This window comes from Tamandua tetradactyla, chromosome 18 (assembly GCF_023851605.1).
Source record: "Tamandua tetradactyla isolate mTamTet1 chromosome 18, mTamTet1.pri, whole genome shotgun sequence".
In the NCBI taxonomy this organism is placed as follows: domain Eukaryota; kingdom Metazoa; phylum Chordata; class Mammalia; order Pilosa; family Myrmecophagidae; genus Tamandua; species Tamandua tetradactyla.
This window is the reverse complement of record NC_135344.1, coordinates 73,362,275-73,383,833: the sequence shown is the minus strand read 5'-3', so window position 1 is coordinate 73,383,833 and position 21,559 is coordinate 73,362,275. Positions and strand designations below refer to the sequence as shown.

Below are 21,559 nucleotides of genomic sequence, written 5' to 3'. Positions count from 1 at the left end.
TCCTCTGAAGAACTATAAATTTGTAACTTATAAAAAGGGATTAATAAATCCCTTTATTAAAAGCCAATCCATCTCTAATGTGTTGCATTCTGGGAGCCTTAGCAAACAAAAACAGAGAGAATTAGAACTATGGCCAGCAAAATGCACTGACTTTTGTCAATGGAAGTGTAAGACACAGAAATTTACATTATGCTTCCCATTTTATCTGGCCTCTTCTTTCTAATAACTACCTCCTCAGACTTAAGGGACCTTATCTCGCTAGGGGAACACCATATGATGATGGTACAAGGCACCCTAGTAGCCCTGGGCTGTGAGAAAAGATGGGACAGAAACAGGAAGATGCTGATGGAGAGGCCAGCTGCAAGAACCTCATCCAGCAGGCAGAGAGGGATGAGCAGTCAGGAAGCAGGCAGAGCCATGAGCCAAGAAGTCTTGTCAAACCCACCCCACGAAGATGGGATGGGGTTTGAGTTGGGGCTGTAGGTAGAGAGTAGGAATCAGTGTTCTAGGCTGCATGGGATGGAAGAGGAGGAGCTGGGCCTTTACAGCTCCTGCCAACGCTGAAGAATGGACAGCTCTGCAGACGGGAAGCGCTACCTTGCTGGAAGCAGCTGGCCCCAGGTCTGATTGATGACAAGACCTGGAGCAATGTTGGACCCCAATATTACAATCTGGGGCCAAGGTTTCCTGAGACCCATTCATCAGAACAGATGCCATTTATTTCATATAATGCATAAGAAATGCATGACCCGATGTACAGTGTGATTCCAGTGTTCGTTATTACCGGGGGAAGGAAGGATCTGGGATCATTTTAAATAGACTGTATTACATGTTAAGCTCAATTTATCCCTAGCTTTTAGACTCATAATTCCCACTGACTTAGCAATTTCTCAACAAATGCCACTGGAAGTGATCCCAACTCACAATGAAGTGGAAAAAATCAAAGATTTACAGCATGGAAAATACCTAAGCACTGGAGATGGTGGAAACTGTGTAATCCATCACTTGCTTGTTTTCCCACCACTGATTCAAACACAGAGCCATCACATTTTAAAGCCAGGTACCAACCCAGCTAAGGATCAGATCAAAATACCACTCTTTCCCGTTTGCTGTCCTCAAATTTTTCACTCTCTAAAGTTCCTTACAGTAACCCCCTAGTGAATTCCACACAGCCAATGCTCCAGATCATTATTCTTGATAAGATCAGCATTATCACAGACCATCTAAATTGGCAATACACTCAGCACCTAGCAAAACGCTTGCATTTTAACAGCAGCTCCATAAATATCTGCTGAATGAGCAAATTCACTAATTCCAACTGCCAGCCCAGGTGTCCAGGGCACCTGCAGTGCTCCTACTGCCAGGAGTCGGTCCCTCTGTGGAATTTCTAAATTTGCCTAAGACACTGTCACTTCGTGACAGTTAAGGTGGGGCGGGGGAGGCATAGAGTAATGTTCTCGTGGTGTTAAAGGAACAACGTTGAAAGGAGTGCAGCCTTTGCAGGAGAACCTGGGTTCAAATTCCGCCGATTCTCTGTGTGCAGGCCCCTGACTCTGCCGCTTCGGCTCCTGGCTGGGCAGAACGAGGCCCGAGAGGGCAAACCCTGGCAGGGCGCGCCCAGGGCAGTGCCTGGGAACGAGCAGTCCTGCTGTTTGCTCCAGGAGTGTGGGTCCCGCCCTCTGCTCACCCAGCCCGGCCCACTGCCAGGGACCACAGGACTGTGGCTGACCCAGGGTCTAGTGGCACGCCCCAGTGGCCCTGCCTCACCCAGCCTTTCCTTCTCCAAGCCTGCACACGTGTGTGCCACTCCGACTCCCAGGAACCCCAACCCGACTGGCCCAGAACCCCAGCTCTAAAGGGGGTCCAAGATACTGGCGCCTCCTGGAGAGGGGAGTTGGAATGCAAGCTCGGGCAGTGGGCGGGGGAATATTTTTCATTGTATATCTTTTTGTATCGTCTGCATTTTGTACTCTGTACTTAGAATGCATATAAAAAGAAAATAAATTACATTTTTAAGCCTGCCTTTACAAAACAACATTAAAACTTGTTTTATTTCAATTCATGTATGTTTGAGGGTGGAGTTTATTATCATAGCTTAAAATTTTTTTTTTCAGAAAGGTTACAATGTTTTATATCATCACGCAGGCACCAGCATGTGAAATGCACTAGAAAGGGCAGATTCCTTAATATGGGTTGTCCCAATGCCCCGCAAAGCCAGCATGTCTGAATAAAATGCAGAGAGCATATCATCTTGCACAAGTTATGTCATTATTGCTAAAAGTGGTAAAATTTTTAAATATAATTATCCTCTCTTTTATTTTATCTTCCCCACCAGAGTAGAGCTAATAAATCATTTACATAAGGTAAAAAACAAAATCCTCCAAACGGAAGCAAAAAACAGAGAAAATATCATGGAAGCTCTGATTATACCAAATGGCTAAAATGTCTCCAAATTAAAAAGTGCTTATTTTACAAGCAGGTGCATGAAACAACATAGATCCATAAATTATGAGGGCATAAGTCCAGATGCAATGGAAAAACAGCATGCATTCATCCCTGCAGTTCTGATTTCATTTCCGGAGAGGTTCAAGGGGAACTCTCAAAATCCAGAGACGTCGGCTCACTATCCTCAAAACTCAACTCACAAGAGAGAATAAACACAGAGACATCTTCCTTCTCTCCACCTATTGCAGAACAGAACTTAAAGGAGATGTTTTCCCTAAACTCATGCCATAGCACCAGGAAAGAAAAAAAGAGAGAAGAAACTAATACCTGCTACTCACTTGCTATGCACAACTCTTCTGAGTATCTCACACAAAGGGAACGTAGATGCAGCAAACACTAAACACGTATGTCTTCCCTGTTCCTGAATTCACGCTGTCCTTCCAACACGTCACTTCATTCCGTTTGTACGAGGACGATGTTGGTCCTCAGGAAACAAGACTTAAATCCTAGAATTTCAGGTTTTTCCAGATGCAATTAATTTTCTAACCATATTTTCAAAAATATAACAAAACTCAAAGGGCTTTGTTGAAGACTATATTTCTAAAATACTAAAACATCAAATGCACATTTAAAATATTCCCTTTAAGCTTTTGGCTAGCTGAGAACTTACACTAAAAATATCTCCAGATAACATGCAGAAGTTGTATTTAAGCTTAAAATCTTACATTTTAGCTACCTCCACACACAGCTTACAAGAGCTGAATTTCATCAGTCCATCTCAATGATTCAAATTACGTTTTTTCCAAAACAGATCTTTTTGCCTAGAGCATACAGAAAATCACCCAGAATCTACCACATAATTACTGAGGCAGCATCCTTCCTTATAACTATGTTACTTCTTTTGTACAACAGAATAAAGGAGACAGGTCTGTCAAGAGAGAAGGAAATGAAATGACTAGTAGTAAAACTCATAGTTCAGACACTAATGACTGATTTTTTAAATTCAGAAATAAAGTGATCTTTAATAGAACAATATAGAGGCCATGAAGAGACCCTTGTAAATAGGGGGATTTCACTTATGATAAAGACAGCATATCAGATCAGTAAATAATGATAAATTAATCAATAAGTGGTATTAAAACAACTGGCTAGGCATTTGGAGTTAAAAAGGAAAAAAGGGCCTGATCCCTACCTGGCTCTTTATACCAAAATAAATTCCACATGACTATATGGTAAAAAAATGTAAAAAAGGTACTATGAAAGTACTAAAACAAAATGTAGCAAAAATACTTATTACATTAGGATGGAGAGGGGCTTTCTAAGCAAGACATAGAACACCAAAACCACAACATTTTTGGATGTTGGTATAACTAAAGAGACATAGTAAACAAAGTAAAAAAAAAAGCAAACAATATGTGCAATACAAATAACAAAGAGTCTGGAGTCTTAATATACAAAGAGTTTTCACAAAGCACTAAAAAAAAAAAAAGAAAGAAAAAAAGAAAAATATCCCATAGATAACAGGAAAATGTTGTGAATAGATGGGTAACAGAAAAATATAGTCAATAAACATAGGAAAAGATGCTCATAAATCACTAAAAATAATTTAAAAATGCAAATCAAAACAGGTTATCATTTTTAATCTATCATAATAACAAAGATTTGAAAAGTATGATGGCTTTCAGTGTTGGTTAAGGGATGGAAAAACATGCCCTCATACACCTAAAGAGAATATCAATGGGTATAATTTTTTGGAGGTTAATTCTGGAATATCTTTTTCAAGATAGTACGTTCATACCTTCTAACCCAACACTCCAGTTCTAGATCTTTATCCTACAAATATATTTCAAACAAGCACATTAAGATTCAGGTACAAGGATTTTTATTGCAGAATAGTTTGCATTAACATTGTCAATAGGGCGCCTATTAAGTAAAGCATGATATATTGCTGTGATAAAATATTGTAAGACTTCTAAAATAAATGAGGCAGATTTATAGGTTCTGACAAGGAAAACAACTCGAGGTTTACTGCTAAGTAAAGAAGGCAAGTAAATAACCCTCGCTTATGCGTAAGTCATGGGATGATTTGGAACTGTGCATCTGTATTAGTTTCCTAATGCTGCTGGAAAGCAACATACTAGAAAAAGAACCGTTTTTATAAAAGGAACTTAATAAATCACAGGTTTACAGTTCTAAGGTCATAAATATGTTTAACTAAGGCACCCAGAGAAAGATACCCTTGGCTCAAGGAAGGGTGATCTGGGAAGGCACACAGCTGGTGTTGGGGGATCCCTGTGCCCAGATTCGGATGCCAGTGGTTTCCTGAGTGTCGTGGGCATTCACTTAGCTGCTCCAGGACAAAACTCCGGGTTTCATCTCTTAGCTTAGCTGCCAAGGCCAGAGATTTCTTCTCTTCAGGTCCCGGTTATGTCTGTGAGTCTTTGCTTAGCACACAGGCTACTTCTGTCTTCATCTCCAAATGTCTACATCAGCTGTTATTTCTACAAAATGTTTCCTCTTTAAAAGGACCCCATTAAACTAATCAAGACGCACCTTGAATGAGTGGGTCACACCCACAATTGTGCACATCACATCTCAGTGGAGATAATCTAATCAGAAGTTTGCACCTTATGGTATTGAATCAGGATTAAAAGAAAAGGTTGCCCCACAAAACTGGATCAGGATTAAGACCCCAGGCTTTCCTGGGGTACATAACAGTTTCAGTGTGGCACAGTATCCCAGAAGAACATGTTCTTAGAGTTGACCCATACCTGTGCAGGTGAACTCTCGTACATGGGACCTTGTGAGGAGGTTACTTCAGTTAAGGTGTGGCCCAGCTGAGACGGGATGGATCTTAACTCCATTACTGAAGGCCTTACAGGGAAGGTCACAGAGAGAGAAAACAGCCACAGAGGGGACAGCCCCTGAAGCTGAAATTCAACAGAACTTGTGAGAGAAGGGAGAGGCCAGGCGAGGCCGCCATGTGCACTGTCGCGGGGCAGGAGCCCGAGACCAAGGATCGCCAGCAGTCAGCCCCAGGACACCACAGTCTGCTGGGGAAAAGTACTGCCTTGGTGACACCCTGATTTCAGACTTCTCCAAGCCTCAAACATGAGCTAATAAATACCTGCTGCTTAAGCCAACCCAATGCATGGTATTTGCTTTAGCCACAAGGAAACTAAAACAGACCATATCTAGAAAAACACACAAGAAGCATACGTGATTAGCAGAGGGAGGAAGTCTTTTACTTTTCACTTGGTATCTTTCTGCGCTTTTTTATTCTTTACAAGCATGTATTAAGTAGAGTCATTAAAAACAACTTTAAGGAAGCCTGATCTTAGCAAAGGTTTTCTCCATGAAAAAATGGGAACAGGATTACAGAGGAAATGTTTCGCATACTTGGGAGAATTGTTTTTAAATGCCCTTGAACACTTCAGAAGGGCTTACTTACATATGATTAACATGCTTCTCTTCTTAATTAATTGAGAGCCTCCTAAGACATTGTTTTACAAGCTTTTTCACATCCCAGGAAACACAGAAAACGATGTGATTTGTGTAGCACACTGAGGGCAAACGGACAAGGAGAACTGGACTCACCCAGCATTCCTCCGGCAACTCCACAACCCAAGAACTGGGCGCCTCTTGTCGCAATGCCATTGCAGTGCAATTACTTAAAAACAGTGAAGTAAAATCCTACAGCAAATACGTGCTACATTTGAAAACAAGCAGAACTAATTCACAGTGTCAGAAGTCAGAAGACTGGGCTGCTTTTCGGCCCCCACCTCCCATCCCAAAGGATAAGATAATAACTGGAAGGAGGAACAAGGTGGGCTTCCAGGGGAGCTGGTGATATTCTGGGGTTTTCTTTAAACATTTTATTTTGAAATAATTTCAAACTTACAGGACATATACAAAAGCAATACAAATCCAGACAAAACTTCAACATACCCCCATCACTGCCCCCAGCTACGCAGATTCACCAATTTTAACATTTTGCTGCATCTGCCATATCATTCTATCTAATTATTTGTCAGTCTGTCTAACAGTACTTCCATCTATCCATCCATCCATCCATCTGGATCTCCTTTTTGAACATTAGAGAGCAGGCTGTACACATCATGGTCCCTGGGCACTTAATACTTCCACATACATCTCTTAAGAATAAGGACATTCACTTATGTAACCTCCATAATTGCATTTGTCAAGTTCAAGAAATTTAACATTGATATAAGGCTTAAAGTCTATACTCCAGCTTTCTCATGTCCCAATAATGCCCTATTGAGTCTTTCCTCCTTCCTTGACAGATCTCATCCAGGATCAAGTATTATATTTAACTGTCATTCTGTTTTTAGTGGCTCTTTCTTTCTTCTTTTTTTTCCAATTGTGGCAGCATACATACAATATAAGCTTTCCCATCTCAACCACACCCAAGCACACCACTCAGAGGGCTTAATCACAGAGGACTACGGTGCCCTATTTATCAACAACCATTACTAGAACTTTCCCATCACCCCAAAAGAAGCCCTAAGCCCATCATGCACTAAATCCCCATCGTCCCTGCCCCTGCTTCTGGTAACCTGTACTCTACTTTATTTGCATATTCTCCAATATTTTCTTTGTGGTTACTTACGGGGCTTAAAGTTAACATCCTAAACCTGTAACAATGACATTTGATTGGACACCAACTTAACTTCAATAGTATACAGAAACTACATTCTTACACCATGTCTGTCTCCTAATTCTTATCTCAAATTGCATATTCATATATTATGAATCCAAAACCATGGATTAATCACTACGTCTCATGCATTTGCCTTTTAGGTCCTGTAGGTAGTAAAAAGTAGAGTTACAAACCAAAACTACAATAGTACTGGCATTTATGTTATTTATGTTTACCCAGGTCATTACCACTTCATGTGACTTAGATCTAGCATCCAGTGTCTTTTCCCTTCCACCTTCATATCCCTCTTTAGCACCTCTTTAGCTGTGGGGAAGCCCCCAACTACTAATGTGGTAAGGTCACAAAGGAGCTGTCTGACCACCCCCAACTGGCCCAGCTAGCCCAGCCCAGGCCCCCAGCCCGGCTCCACCTGACCAAAACTGCATGAGAAGCCTCAAGTCAGGCCTGCCCACGCGAGCCAAGGCCACCCACAAAACCAGGAGAAACAACAATCATCTGGGGGTGATTTGTTACACAGCAATGGAGAGCCGAAACACTCACCACATGAGTTATACTCAATGCATGTCATCTGTTATGAGTATAATGATATTACCTGTTTTCAAAAGAGTGATTCCATGCTTTTCTGCATTGCATGGGCACCCCTCTAAAGTGTTTTCCTGGTTGGGACTGTACCCCAACCTTCTCAACTATTACTCATGCTGTGGAATCAGTAGGAGGGACAATTACAGGTTATTATAGTGTTTTAAAGTTTATAATGACTGTTGTTATCTTTTCCATGGATATTTTTGATAAGCAGGAAGCTGAGGACATATGAAGCAGGGCAATGAGACTGTGTCCATTTCGTTCTTAGGCAAAAGGGAGACAGTGCGCCTTTGGTTAGTTGTGGTGCAACTGTTAAGATTAACAAATCAGAAGCCAAGGGCTGATGCAAGTAAAACGTGCAGTAACGCAATTCATGTGAATAGAAGCAACAGCATACAATCAGTACGTCCTAAGAACTGTAATTTTAACAGCAACATTTTAAAAATATCAATATTTTGATTGTATAGTAATACACACTATGCTACGTAATAAGATTACCCTATGAAGTGGAGGCCTAGAATAATAACTCTTCTTTATAAATCAGAATCTTTTTCTTAAAAAACTGATTTGCCACATTTACTAATAGTTCCTTTTAAAATGAGTTGCTGTGGAAGATCTTTAAATAACTGAGCTCATTATCCACAGGCTGATAAAAATATTGTTATGACCAGAAGCATTTTTTAAAAATGCCTAATGCCATGGGAGATGACCCCCAGGGATGAGCCTGGCCCTGGCCCCATGGGAACAGCACTGCCATCCTGACCAAAAGGGGGAAAAGAAGTGTAACAAAAAAGGTATCAGTGGCTGAGAGAGCTCAAATACAGTCGAGAGGTTACTCTGGAGTTCATTCTTACACACCCTTCAGTTGGACATTGCTACCTATCATAACTTGGGCAAACCCCAACCAAAACCATTCCAGCCCATCCTAAAGAACAATATATGATTCTACAAAGGTTCCATGCACTAGGGTAACTTTCCAAAACCTACAACCTCCAAATGGGTCCCTGGACCAGATTAAGTCCTAAAATGCAGAGAGGCCAGCCCTTCTAGAACATCAACTAGTTCCATCCCCCTACCCCATATTATCGACAACCCTTTCCAATATGAAAAAGTTAGAATGGGCATAGCCCAAATACCCCTAAAGAGTGGGAGAAAGATCAAAGGTGATGGTGGAGTTATACAGAGAAGGTAGGGATTAACAAATGAGTATGGTTGCTGAATCACTATACTGATATTTCTTTTAGCCTCCAGTACCTTTAGAGCAGCTAGAAATAAAAACCTAAAATTATGGAATTGTAACCCATACCAAACTCTGAAATCTGTTCTACAACTAATTCTGGCAATGTTCTCTGAAATTTATTACATATATATATATATTATTTAAAGAGAAGGAGGAGTGTAAACAGAGAAGATAGGATTTAACAAATGAGTATGAATAAACTGCTGAATCATTATATTGATATTTCCATTGGTCTCCAGTATTTGGTGCAGCTAGAAGAAAAATCGTGGAACTGTAATCCATACTAAACTTTAAAAATCTATTCTATAATTACTTGTTAAAATGTACTTGGAAATTTATTGCTTTTTTGTATATATGTTATATTTCACAATAAAATAAAAAGTTTAAAAAAAATACCTCATGGGCAGGCAAGTGGCAGAGTTCTCGCCGGCCATGCCGGACACCCAGGTTCAATTTCTGGAGCCTGCCCACGCCAAAAAAACAAACAAACAAAAAGCCTAAGGGAATATCTGGCTAATTTTCCCATGTACACTTGGAGGTTTCAGCCAACGCCATGCACACCCCTGGGAGAATGTGGGATTTTCAAGATCACCTGTTGGTTTTGTCACACCCAAGCAAGCAACAAAGGTGTGGAGTGGGACAGGCTCTGTGGACACACTCACCTGTGAACACCCCTGCACGTTTCACCTGAGGGTGCCCGGGGACCAGTGATGCCTCCTGCCTGCAGCCAGAGCCCTGTCCACACTCTGACCCCTAATTCCGGAACAGTCCTCCTGGTCCACAGCCAAATGCACTGGGCACGGGGGTGTTTCTCAGGCTCTTTTAAGAGTCTGTTAATGCTCTTCTAAAAAGATACCAATAAATGGAAAACAAATTCAACGATAAAACCAACGATAAAAAGTCACATTCAAAGGAATGACATCGGTTCCAGTGGACTCCGTTCCCTCTGAAGCACACAGCGGGAAGTGACCACCGCGGTCACAATCCCAGGTCGGCGCGGCTGTCCCCGTGTGCCCCGTGATGGCTTCACTCCCGGACCCTCCCCGATCTGTCTGCAGTCCCGTCGGTCTTCCCTTCCCACCAGGGCCAGGACACCAGCTCTCACCATCTTCTGGTGGCACAGCCTCCGACCTGACCTGTTTTCCCCTTGGCATCCTCCCGTGACCCACCCTCCCCAAAGCCCGCTCCCCAACCCGAGGCCGCCAGACGGTCCACATCAGTGTAGGTCGGGGCCTTCTCTCCTTGGCACAAACAAACCTCAACAGCTCCCCTTTCCACGCCACGCGAATGCCCAAGTTCCTGCAGCGGCACCCCAAGACCCCGCACGATCATCCCCCAAGCCTCGCTAATCTCATCTCCCACTCCTCACCCATCACATCACTCCCACGCCAACATCAGATCCCCCTGTGGGTCCCCCAAACACACCGGACACCCCCGGCCCAGCCCCAGAGCCTGGCTGTCCCTTCTGCCACCTTCTCAACACGGCTTTTCTCAATCACTAGCTGAAACCACCCTCACCCCGAGTGGCACCGCCTGGGGCGCTGGCTCACTTTACTTCCCCAGGCACTTACACCCTGACCTGTGAGCCATCTGGCTCCCACCACCCCAGTGTGTCACTGGTGAGGTTCGGGCCTTCCGAGTCTGCCCTGTCACCTGCTGCATCCCCGACACTGAGAGCAGGGCCTGGCACACGGCAGATGCTCTGGAAACACCTGTCGCCAGGTGCTGTGCAGTCACGTGCTCGTCCTATCCCCCAGTGTGTACCAACTCCACCTGCTCGTTCCTCATTAGCCAGAGTTACTGGCTGTGAAGGTGCGGTGATTCTGTTATTATATGATCATCTGCTCAATCCAGGAGGTATTTTATATATATATATATATATATATTTTTTTTTTTTTTCCCACGGAGCACTACTGAAATGCCCAGCCACAGAAACCCAGCAGGCCGCACGAACAGACCTGCAGACCCACACCTCACCTAGCCCCGCAGGGTCAACCACCCCCAGAGCAGGCCCTGATGCGGGCACATCGCTGCCAGGTGGATCTCTCCAGGCCGCGGCAGCAGAATGGCACGCCAGGCATTTCACAGTCACCAGGGGTCAGCTTCCCAAGGTCAGGGCCTTCCTACAATCTGACCCAAATCTTCTCCTTTCCAATTTCATTTTCAGTTTATCAGTTCTTCCCAGGGAGAACCAAATTGATCGCTACCTGCCGAACATTTCTTTTTGGGCCCGGCCATCAATTTCCACAGGCTTTGATTGAATCACACGAGAAATGCACGCTCACTAAATGAATAGAGAGAAGCAAAAAGAAAAGGGGAAGTTCCGTTGAAATCCGAATCTGTCTTCTCCCCCATGCAGGTAACATGGACCCTGGAGTCTTGTGACATTCAGAACCTTTCTCTACCTTCGGATGCACAGTGTTAACAGAGCCGTGCCCACTGCCCCCCAGCACCCCCACCCTGGGATCACCCAGCAGTCCACGTCCTCCCAGCTCAGAACAGGCCCCTGCCCGCCACGCATCTGGCCCATGGGTTGTCTGCTGCTATTTCACTCTTCCCAATTGCACCTTATCAGCCAAAAAACACTGATACACTCCAAGCCTGAAGGCCAGAGGCTCCTCCGTGATGGAAACATTTTACAGTGCCCACCACGGTAGGAACCACACTGTACGTTTCTGAGACCTGAGCATTTACCCATCCTCTAGCACCTACCCATGCACAGGTGTTGGTTAAATCTCCACTGACTTTATAGGGACCCTCTTTCTTGGGTTGTGGAATGGAACCAACAGAACGTGATGACACGTGTGAATTATTCTGGAAAAGGTCAGCCAGGCCAGGTTGCACCCATAAACACTGCCAGCCGCTTGCTGGGGGGCGACCACCAAACCCCCAGCCAGGCAACTCTCTGAGTCACAGCCTCGGGATCACAGGCCAGCGAAGAAATGGGTGAGAAACATTTTCCTACAAGAGCAAAGCTCTGGACGTCTTTAAAGGAGGGCAGAAGATGACTCAGCCAGGGAGAATGGACAGAAGACAGCAAATTAAAATGATGGAGGGAAATGAGCCTGTCCGGGCAGAAAAGGGCAGACACACACCAGAGGAGACAAAGAGCAGGGAGGGGACGCTGATGTTGATCATAAAATAAGGACCCGTCACCAGAATGTAAAACAAAAGACGGGGCAAAGGAGAGCTGTGAGAAACAAGCGATGAGGGACAGGGCAGCAGAAGGATTTCTCTGCAGCTGTAGGACCTGAACTATCTAAAAAGGAAAATGGACGGGAACTGGTGAGAGGGAGCAATGATCACATATCACTACAGGGAAATGAGGTGGGTGGCTCAATCCCATATCCCTCACCTTTGCATTCTAAAAATCATTCCCCCTAACCTTATCATTAGATTCAAAATTTAATTCAGATGAGCAGGTACACGTTAACAGTGAAAAAGTTAACTTTTTAGAAGTTTATTACAAAAAGTTTAGAGAAGGGTGCACAGGTAGTGTAGTGGTTAGAACACCCGCCTTCCATGCGGGAGACCCAGGTTCGGTTCCCAGACCACGCACCCCCCAAAAATAAAAGGTTAGAGAATCGTTTTAGCTCCTAGAATGAAAGATAACTCTATTAAGTTCGTAATATTGATGCCATGGGATGTGCTTTAAAAAACAGGAAGGAAGATTTTCTTAATTAAACTTGTTATAAATGTAAATAATGCCCTGGCCAATTCTTTGCCCAGGAAAAAGAAAAAGGAGCTCCTGTTCTTTCTCCTCACCAGCAGAGGGCAAACAGTATGCGATACTGTACTCCTTTCTCTCCTCTTCTCACTTCTCTCTCCTCCTCCTTGTCCTTCTCTTCTTTCGCCCCTCCTCCCTTCCTTGGGACAGTCTTCAGGGAAGGTAATTTGTAGGACTATGCATTCAGATTTGCAGAGCCCAGTTACAACAGAGATTCCATGAGGGCTGAAAGGGAGCCACAGCGGACAATTCCGATGTCCTTTTCTTCCAGAAAAACAAATACTGCTGATAGAAAGGGGTCCAGCTCTCCTTGTTGTCTTGGTCAAAGAAGAGAAAAGAGAAGGGGAATTATTCCCTGGGTTCTGTTTGCTCTCCTGCGGGACCCATTCAAGTTCCTGATAGCGGAAGTCTTCTAGGCACCCCTGGGGGCACTGAGAGTCACCTAAGATGCCTTCTGGGCTAAATCCTGAGCAAAAAGAAGTGACACCTTGACCTTCAGAGAGGATGAGGCAGGTCTGCGGCATCAAGAGCAAAGAAATACATCAGAAAAACTCATCAAAGCAAAAGCCTCCTCGCTGAGGCACCTGGTCAGAGACCCAGGGTTACTTTCCATACTCCCTCACTTCTGCTGACCAAGGGAGGCAGCAAGAAGACAATGCCAGCTCTTCAGACCTGTCACTCCCAGCAGCTCAGAGGGCACCCCTGGGACCACAACTGCACAACCAAATCAATCCCTGGAGAAGCAACAGGCGCCACTTCCATCCGGCCTCTGCCAGAGACTCCATCATCCACCACCTGCCCAGCAGCTGCCCTCCACTTTTCCCAGACCTCCTGCACCCCTTCTTTCCATACAGCACCAACAACCTTCAGACTGGCTGCATTGTTTGTTTCCCACATTCCTGCTAAATGCAAGTTCCTTAGGGTAACATCCTTTTAGTTCAGACATGCAGCCCCTAGCACTTGTAGAAGCCAGTCAATATTTTTCTAATGAATACCAGAGAGTAAAATGGGAAAGAGTATTTTACTGTTATACATGAGTCCCATAGACAATAAGACCAGTCGACACTGTCTATGCTGTATTCTTACAAAACACTTAATCCAATATGAGCAACGAGGAAGCAGTCAGACAAATCCAGATTGTGGGGGTTTCTACAAGACAACTGGCCTAGATTCTTCAAAAATGCCAGCGTCATGGCAAAAGAATGAAGGGGAACTGCTTTAGTTAGCAGTGATTAAAGAGACCAAACATAACGTGTGTTCTCTGACTAGATCCTGGATTCTTTAAACGCTATGAAGGGTATTTGGGGGCAAGTGGGAACACCTGAATATGGCCTATATGTTCGCTACCTTATTGTGTATCCCTGTTGAATGTGGGGGGTGAGACAATGTCATTGCAATTGTACAGGAGAATGTGCTTTTTCCTAATGGATACATACCCAAGTGTTTAGCGGTGAAGCGTCATCATATCTGCAACTTACTTTCAGATGTTTCAGAAAAACACTTAGCATTATTTACATACATTAGAGAGAGAGAGAAAGCACTAGTGGCAAAATATTACATCTGTTACATACAGGTGATGGGTGTACAGCTATTCCTCGTACCATTCTTTCAACTTTTTTGTGAGTTTTTAAATTTTCAAAACAAAACATGGGGGGGTAGGGATTAAAAATAAAAGACCATATGATGGAGAGACAGAGGGTCCCCCTGGGACCAGACTGGGATGGAGAGACTGGCAGGCCTGGCCTGTTCTTCACCCTCCATCACCCGTCCAACTCCAGAAAACACCAGGCAGCTCTGAGCTCCAGCCCAAGTGGTCCCCAGTGCCCAGCCTTCCCAGCCCACCTTTCTTTCCACTCACAGCACTACTCATCCTTGGAGGCGCAGTTCAAACCCTTCCTACCCCTTGAGGCTTTACCAGACTTTCCTCCCTTCTCAACCCCACTATAATCCTTCTACCTTCCCCTACACCCCATTGCACTAGGAGGCAGGGACTTCCTTTGGACGTTCTGTGCACCTGACAGTCTTTTCTGCCAAACTTGAAGGCTCTCGATCACAAGTGGGACCAGAATCTGCTTCATCAACTTCTCATCTCCAGCCGAGTTCCCACAGTAGGTACTCATATCAAACTGTGAGCAAAACCCCTGCCTCTGTACACGGATGTTCACAGCAGCATTATTCACAATTGCCGAAATGTGGAAGCAACCCAAGTGCCCCTCAACAGATAAATGGATAAACAAAACGTGGTCTATACATACAACAGAACATTACTTGGTCATAAAAAAGGAATGAAGTTCTGATACATGTAACAACATGGATGAACCTTGAAACATGGCGTTGAGTGTAATAAGCCAGACACAAAGGGACAGATACTGTAAAGTCCACTTACATGAAAATGCAAATTCACAGTGAGGAATCAGAGTACAGGTTACCAAGGTCGGGGGTGTGGAATGGGCAGCTACCACTTAATGGGTACAGAGTTTCTGTTTGGGGAGGAGGAGAAATGGGAAAGTTTTGGTAATGACAACACAACATTGTGAATGTAATTAAGACCAATGAACTATACACAGGAAAGTGGTTAAAATGGGAAATGTTATGTCATATATGCGGTATCACAATAACAATTTTAGAATACCCATAGAATTGTACAACACAAAGAGTGAATCCTAGCATAAATCATGGACTTTAGTTAGTAATATGAGCATAATGATATTGGTTCATCCATTGAAACAAAGGGAATGCAAAATGTTAAGAACAGGAGAAACTGTGGAGAGGAAGGCGTAGTATAAGAGAACTCGACAACTCTGATATAAATAAGTAATTAAATTAGTAAATGCCTCTGTCCCTAAATGTCCCTAAATAATAAGATGGGTGAGTGAAAACTTATCATCCTCCCACTAAACTGCTTCCCTTTTCTCCAGGGCCCTCCGCGATGCATGCTGGAATTTCACTAAAAGCAACACTTTGGGATCCACTGCCAGTGTCCACTTCCCAGGAAAGACAGCCATTTCTGTAGACAGGGACCACAGCCACGACAGCTCCTGGCATGAAATGGCCATAAATGGTGAAAAGATGAATGAATGCTTAACCCATTCTCAAATGTATACCAGACATCACAAAAACAAAGACAACGCAAGTGTAACACATACACAAAGGCACAAACACCAAAAGTTGTTGAACTTACTGGACACGGTTAAATGTGAAGACCTTTCCTATTTGGTGAGCTCAAGATCTGCTTAGGCCCTCTAAAGGTGAAGTTTTTGTTCTCCAGTGGTAAAGTAACAAACCGGAACAGCCCTGAGAGTTACCCACTGGAACAGGTGATGTGGGCCTAGGGTAGAGGTGGAGGCCACAGTGAGTCATAGGTGAGGATGGGAAGAGGGACCCACAGGTATTTGAAAATGCTCCACAAACGATTCTGACGCATACCCCACAGAGAAGGTCTGGTGGGAATAGTGACACTGAGCCAAAATGTACCAGAAGGACCTGAGGGATTGGGTCAGGTTTCGTTATTGCTCAAGGGACAATGCCTGCCGGACATTGCTAGAAAGATGCCCCACTATATGGTTTCTATCTGTTCTCATGTGACGAAGAAGCTACCAATGCTGAGCCATACTTTCCGCGAAGGGTTCAACTTAATAGAGGAAACAAGTGTGGTAAGAAAGAGTTGCTGTCCTGCCTCTCTGAGCTCCCCCTCCCCCCCACCCCCACTCCCCCAAAGAAATGCTGGTTTCTGAGAAAGAAAGAAAAAAAAAGTATATTAATAGAATCTCAGGCTTAGAAAGCAAATGTGATGATCATCTAGCCCCAATCCTGAACCCTGGGCATTCATTCCCCCACCACGCCCCAACCAAATTTGGTTAACTTGACTGAAACATTTCAGAAAGAGGAAGCTCACCAGGGATCAAAGAAGGCCATGTGAGGTTCTGACAGCTAGAACTTTCTGCTGTAATTTTGAGCAAAATCTGTTCCATCCTCAGCCCCTCAGATGCCCTCTGCAGCCAAAGACCCTTCTCATGAAGGTCCTGTATGCATCTGAGGTCTCCTATCGCCCAGGTGTCATGACAAATCCAAGGTCTTTGCTCTCTGATGAAAACAAGGCCAACAGTAGATGCTTCAAGAAGCTCCTTCCCTGCAGCAGGGAAGCCCTCAACTGCCTTTCAACTGCTCGTTCAGCTGTGGAGGAAGCAGAAATCACTCTACAATCATTGTCAAGACAACCAAAATCCAAATATACATCTCTTTGGGATTCCATGAGGGAGCAGTTTTGAAGTGCACACAGAGGAAACAATAAAATAAAGATTCTCTCCTCCTCTTTTTCTCCCTTCTCCCTCTCCTCCTCCTTTTTGCCACGTGGTGATGTGTGTTGAAAATGCATACTGGGAACCGTTCCACCTTTGGGGTTTAAACAGCTGCTGCCTGAATACTGTTTTTGTTAGTTATTTTTAACATAATTTGCGGATTTTATGGGGGGGGGCTGTTTTTAAGCTACATGTTTCATAATCCTGGTTCAGATTACTAAATAGGATGCTTGGCACTTTCTTGGCAAGAATGAGACCCACGGGGCCGTTAAGTGTCTAACAAGGATCACTCGTTGTGATCCCCTGTCCCACACGTCCTCCTGAATGGCGAGCTTCCCTAAGGGGCCCAGCAGTGCCCCAAGAGAGGGCATTCACACAGGCTCACTGAGGTGTAACCACGTGTAACAGACATGAAAAGGTTCACACGTGGTTGGGAAAAAAAGGGAGAGAACCAAGAATATAAGAGGTAATTCCAAATAAACCTAATGCTCTTGAGTTCTTGGTTTCTCACAACACAAAGCATTCAGAGACGGTTCCACAGACCATTGTTAATCCCATCTGGGAGCACTCACGGAAAAAAATAAAATCAGACCCACCTAACGTCCCAGGAAAATGATGAGAAGCATCAGGTTCTGAAAGACCCAGGCATGGGTGAAAAAGACATGGCCTGTGACCTACCCTCACCTCCAACTGTTGCAAACAACCCTACCGTGGGAAGGCAGAGTCCCCAGCCCACCAAGAGAGGAAAAGACCAGCATAGCAACTGCCTATGCCCAAAACCAGCCTGTGCCAAATGAGAGGCATGTCCTCAAATAAACCCTGAATAGCCAGGGCACAAAAAGCCAAGCCCCTCAGTCTCCCAGGGAAATAGGAAGGTTTCATTCACTGGGCCACCAAGGGCCACCTTTTCTATCCCATCCTAGGATGGGGACAAACCAAAAGGGATCTCAACAGGGCCAATGGAGGCGTGGCTCCTGGGGTCTTTGTCACAAGAGACTCCAGGAAGATGTGGTGGTGTCCAAAAAAGAGGAAGCTGAGTGCTGGTGGTATGCCAGACCACATCCTGGAAGGACAGACCTTCCTACACAAAGACCAAGAAGCTAACAGGGTTCCTGTTAAAAAATCTGCAAGAATTTCTGGACTTAGCATGGACTCTCTCTTCCACCCACTTCAAATCAAGACAGAAAACCCTTGGATCTCACCCAAATGCTGTCTTGTCCAGAGAACGGCCCTTCTTGTAAGAGCAGCTCTTGTGCCCCCAAGTCAAGCCAAACCAGGGTACTGAGCAAATATTACTAAGACTAGAGAGTAAGGTCATTCGCCCTTCCATATAAGATAAGCTCTGACCTAAATAAAATTTAAAACACAACCACCACAGAAAATGGACACCACAGATACGGTGTGTTACCACGGGTGCTTCAAAGCCTCCATCTGCCTAGAAATACCTCCTTGGTTTGCTCTGGCATCTGCTCCAAGTTCAAATCCCCATCAAGTGATTCACTACATAGCAGGAGTGAACAAAAGGTGAGGCATTGCCTGCAGGAAGCCTCTAAAACAGAGTGTTTCATTCCTGGAGATAAGAGGAGGGGGGTGGAAATGAAGGGATATCCTCCAGCTTTCTCATCTCCCAGGTTTCCAACTGTCACCCTGGAATCGCAGGTTAACAGGAAATAGTCCCCTCCCTTAGAAGGAAGATGTTACCATGCTCATTTTGTAGATGAGGCAAAATGAGTGAGTTGTCCAAAAATGTGCAGCCAGTTCGTGGGCAAGAATGAGAACCCATGTTTCCTGCCTCCTGAGACAAGATTCTGCCACCTGATCAGTTCCTTGCAGAAGGATATAGAAACTCATCCCTAAATGCCAACATTGGAAAGACGGAGTCATAGATGGGATGGAGCCTAAACTGATGACAAGGGAGAAAACGTTTAAAAAAAAAAAAGCAAAAACATTCCCCACTTCGTTTCTTCCTGGGGCCAATTCTGACACACGCAACATACGCAATGCTGCCTCCTGAGTCCTCGGAACCAAACATTCCTTCCAAGTCTCTGGAGGCCTTTCCTGGGGCTACAGCAATTCCTCCCAAGGAAACATGAAATGATTCCCCATAAGGAATTCACGCCTGGATTCTATTAGCAAGCCCGGGCGACACTGACAACAATCAGCAGAGCCAGAGCAGGACACAAGGGTGCCAGGGGGACAGGGGGTTGGTGGGGGTCTGTGCCCGAGAGGGGGTGGGGGGGACAGGGTCAGATGCCCTGGAACCATAAGCAAACCGGACAAGCCAATGTAAAGAATACTTTGGCGGAGGGCAGTGATGGGCGAGTCAAGAGCACTGTCCTGCCCAAGGTTCAAGAAGAGCTTGAGGGAGCCAGGACTGGATCTCAGTTTAGCACAGCTGGGTTCTAACCCCTGGCAAGTGGCACAGGCTGGTGAGATGCTCTAGAATCATTTCCTCTTTAAACACTTCTGTGCGTCCACAGTCACAGCCCAGTTAACATTTCTTTGAGACAAGTAAGAATGGCTCTAATCTCTTCACTGTTCTTTTTTAGTAAATGGTTTTCTTAGGAGACCAGATCTGCCAACCAGAAGGGCGGAACACCCGGCGTGGATGCCAAAGGCTGCTCAAAACACAGTTTTGAACCAGCTCTTCTTCTACAAGAAGTAATTGTAGAAATTGATGTGGCACCCACAAGGAAATGACCCTGAACACGAGCTGACTCTCCCCAGGGCGGAAGGGGGGTGCCCCAGGGGCTGATCTGTGTCTTCTCTGGTCTGCCAATCCAAACGGCTGTGTGTGTGTGTGTATGTGTGTGTGTGTGTGTGTAGTGTGTGTGTGTGTGTGTGTGTGTTGCTGGCCGTTTTTACATTTCTCCAGGGTCAGAAAGCCCCATGTGAGCGAAGGGAAGTGGTGATGGGGAAGGAGTTTCCTAGCCTGCTGCTTCTTTATCCGAGGCACAAAAGTTTTCCAAACACACTAGCATGCAGAACTTTCTTTCTTCACCCTCCAGCCCCGCCACCCTCTCGGTTTTCACCCTGGCTTGGGCTTTTTTTTTTTTTTTTTTCTTTTTTTTAAAGGAGTGGGGGGTGGTAAACATATTGCCCCCAGGAGGCAAAAGAGGCCTCGGCCACACTTGGCCAAGTAACGTAAACTTTCCGCCGGAAGGAAATCACCACAGCGAAGCGGCGAGCCCAGCGAGGCGGGAGGGGCGGTCGGTGGCCGGGACCCTCACCCTCCGGCTAACCCCAGGGAGGGATCCGGCGGCCCTGGGTGGGGAGGGACAGCGCGCGTCCCAGGGTCCCGCCAGACTCCAGCGGGGCAGCGGGGGAGGGCCAGGCCCCAGGGCCGAGGGCGGCTGAATCTCCGCCTGGACTGGGCTGGGGTCCCGGGAACCGGTGGGGAGCGGAGGGGCAACGGAACCCCGGCGAGGAAATGAACGCGGGAGTCCTTGAACCCCGTCCTCGGAGCATCTGGGCTCCCGGCGCAGGGGCGCGGGCGGTTGCACCCCGCCTGAAGCGGGCAGGGATCGCCGGGAGGGGGTCCCGGGCGGGGGTCCCGGGAGGGGGTCCCAAGCGAGCGGGCAGCCCCGGCGGGGTCGCGGCGCCCCAGGACTCACCCCGAGAAGACACACTTTGAGCTCCCGTATCGCCATCATCTGCTCCGGCTGGGCCGAGGCAGGGGCTCTGCATCCTCTGGGCCCGGGTCCCACAGCCCCGGCCGCCGCCGCCGCCGCTTCCACCCACCCCGCGAGCGCACTCGGGTCTCCGCCTCCTCGCCGCCAACCAGCCCGGCAGCAGCGGCGGCCTGCCCAGGAGGCTCCGCCCACCGGACCCGCCCCCGACTAAGCCCCGCCCTGGCCCCGCCCCACCCCGCCGGTCTGCTGGCCGCCCCCCACCCTGCCCTCCCAGACCAGCTCAAGTGGGCAGAAACCCAGCGCCCGGAACCGTAGCTAGAAACCCGGAGCGCCCAGCAGTCACGGCACGAGGTCCTTCTGCAGCCTTTCTAAACTAGGAAACAAAAGGACTGCAACCCATCTAAGGGAGGCTGTTCTAAATTACGTTCTCTTTCCTTCTCAGTGTATCTTCTGGTCTGCCTCATCCACTCCGTGGCTTCATTTGTTACTGCCATAAAAATGTCAGCCTTCGGGCATACTACCCGAATAAGTCACTGGCATTTCAAATCAGAAATACGATTTTTTTAAAAAAATCCCAAACCCTTGAGCGAGATTTTCAATTTTGATAGACGGCATTTCCATTCTCACCCACCTTAATTATCTGGCTCTGCTGCGGTTGAGACCAGGTTTAAACTACCCACCACCCAAAAGCCCCATGCAATGGGGACTTCCAAATCGAGACCTTCAGAGAGTAAAGTCCTAGAAGGCTGGAATCAAAAAGACACCCATATAAACACAATTGTCAATGAGAGTCCCCAAGCAGCAGGACCTTCCCACGTGCCACGTGCCCGGTTGTGGAAGGTCATTCATTCATGCAGCTCTGTACTACAGTGTTCAAAAAGTAGCCATGGGCCAAGGTCAACATCTTTTCCTAGCTTTCAACTTTGGGACTATTGTGTCAGTATCTGTCCTTGG

General features: G+C 45.9%; 1 protein-coding gene across 2 annotated transcripts in view; it reads right to left on the bottom strand.

The window, feature by feature from the left end:
- Positions 1–20,743, bottom strand: part of RAB31 (RAB31, member RAS oncogene family) — a 165,103-nt gene extending 144,360 nt beyond the window's left edge. Inside the window, exon 1 of one of the 2 annotated variants that reach the window (XM_077135982.1) lies at positions 20,588–20,743. In XM_077135982.1, coding sequence (XP_076992097.1) covers positions 20,588–20,626 — 39 coding nt within the window. In that variant the 5' untranslated portion in view covers positions 20,627–20,743. Of the gene's footprint in view, positions 1–18,418; positions 19,005–20,587 lie in introns of those variants that run through there. The other variant, XM_077135981.1, reaches the window with a different exon arrangement.
- Between the last annotated feature and the right edge of the window lie 816 nt (positions 20,744–21,559).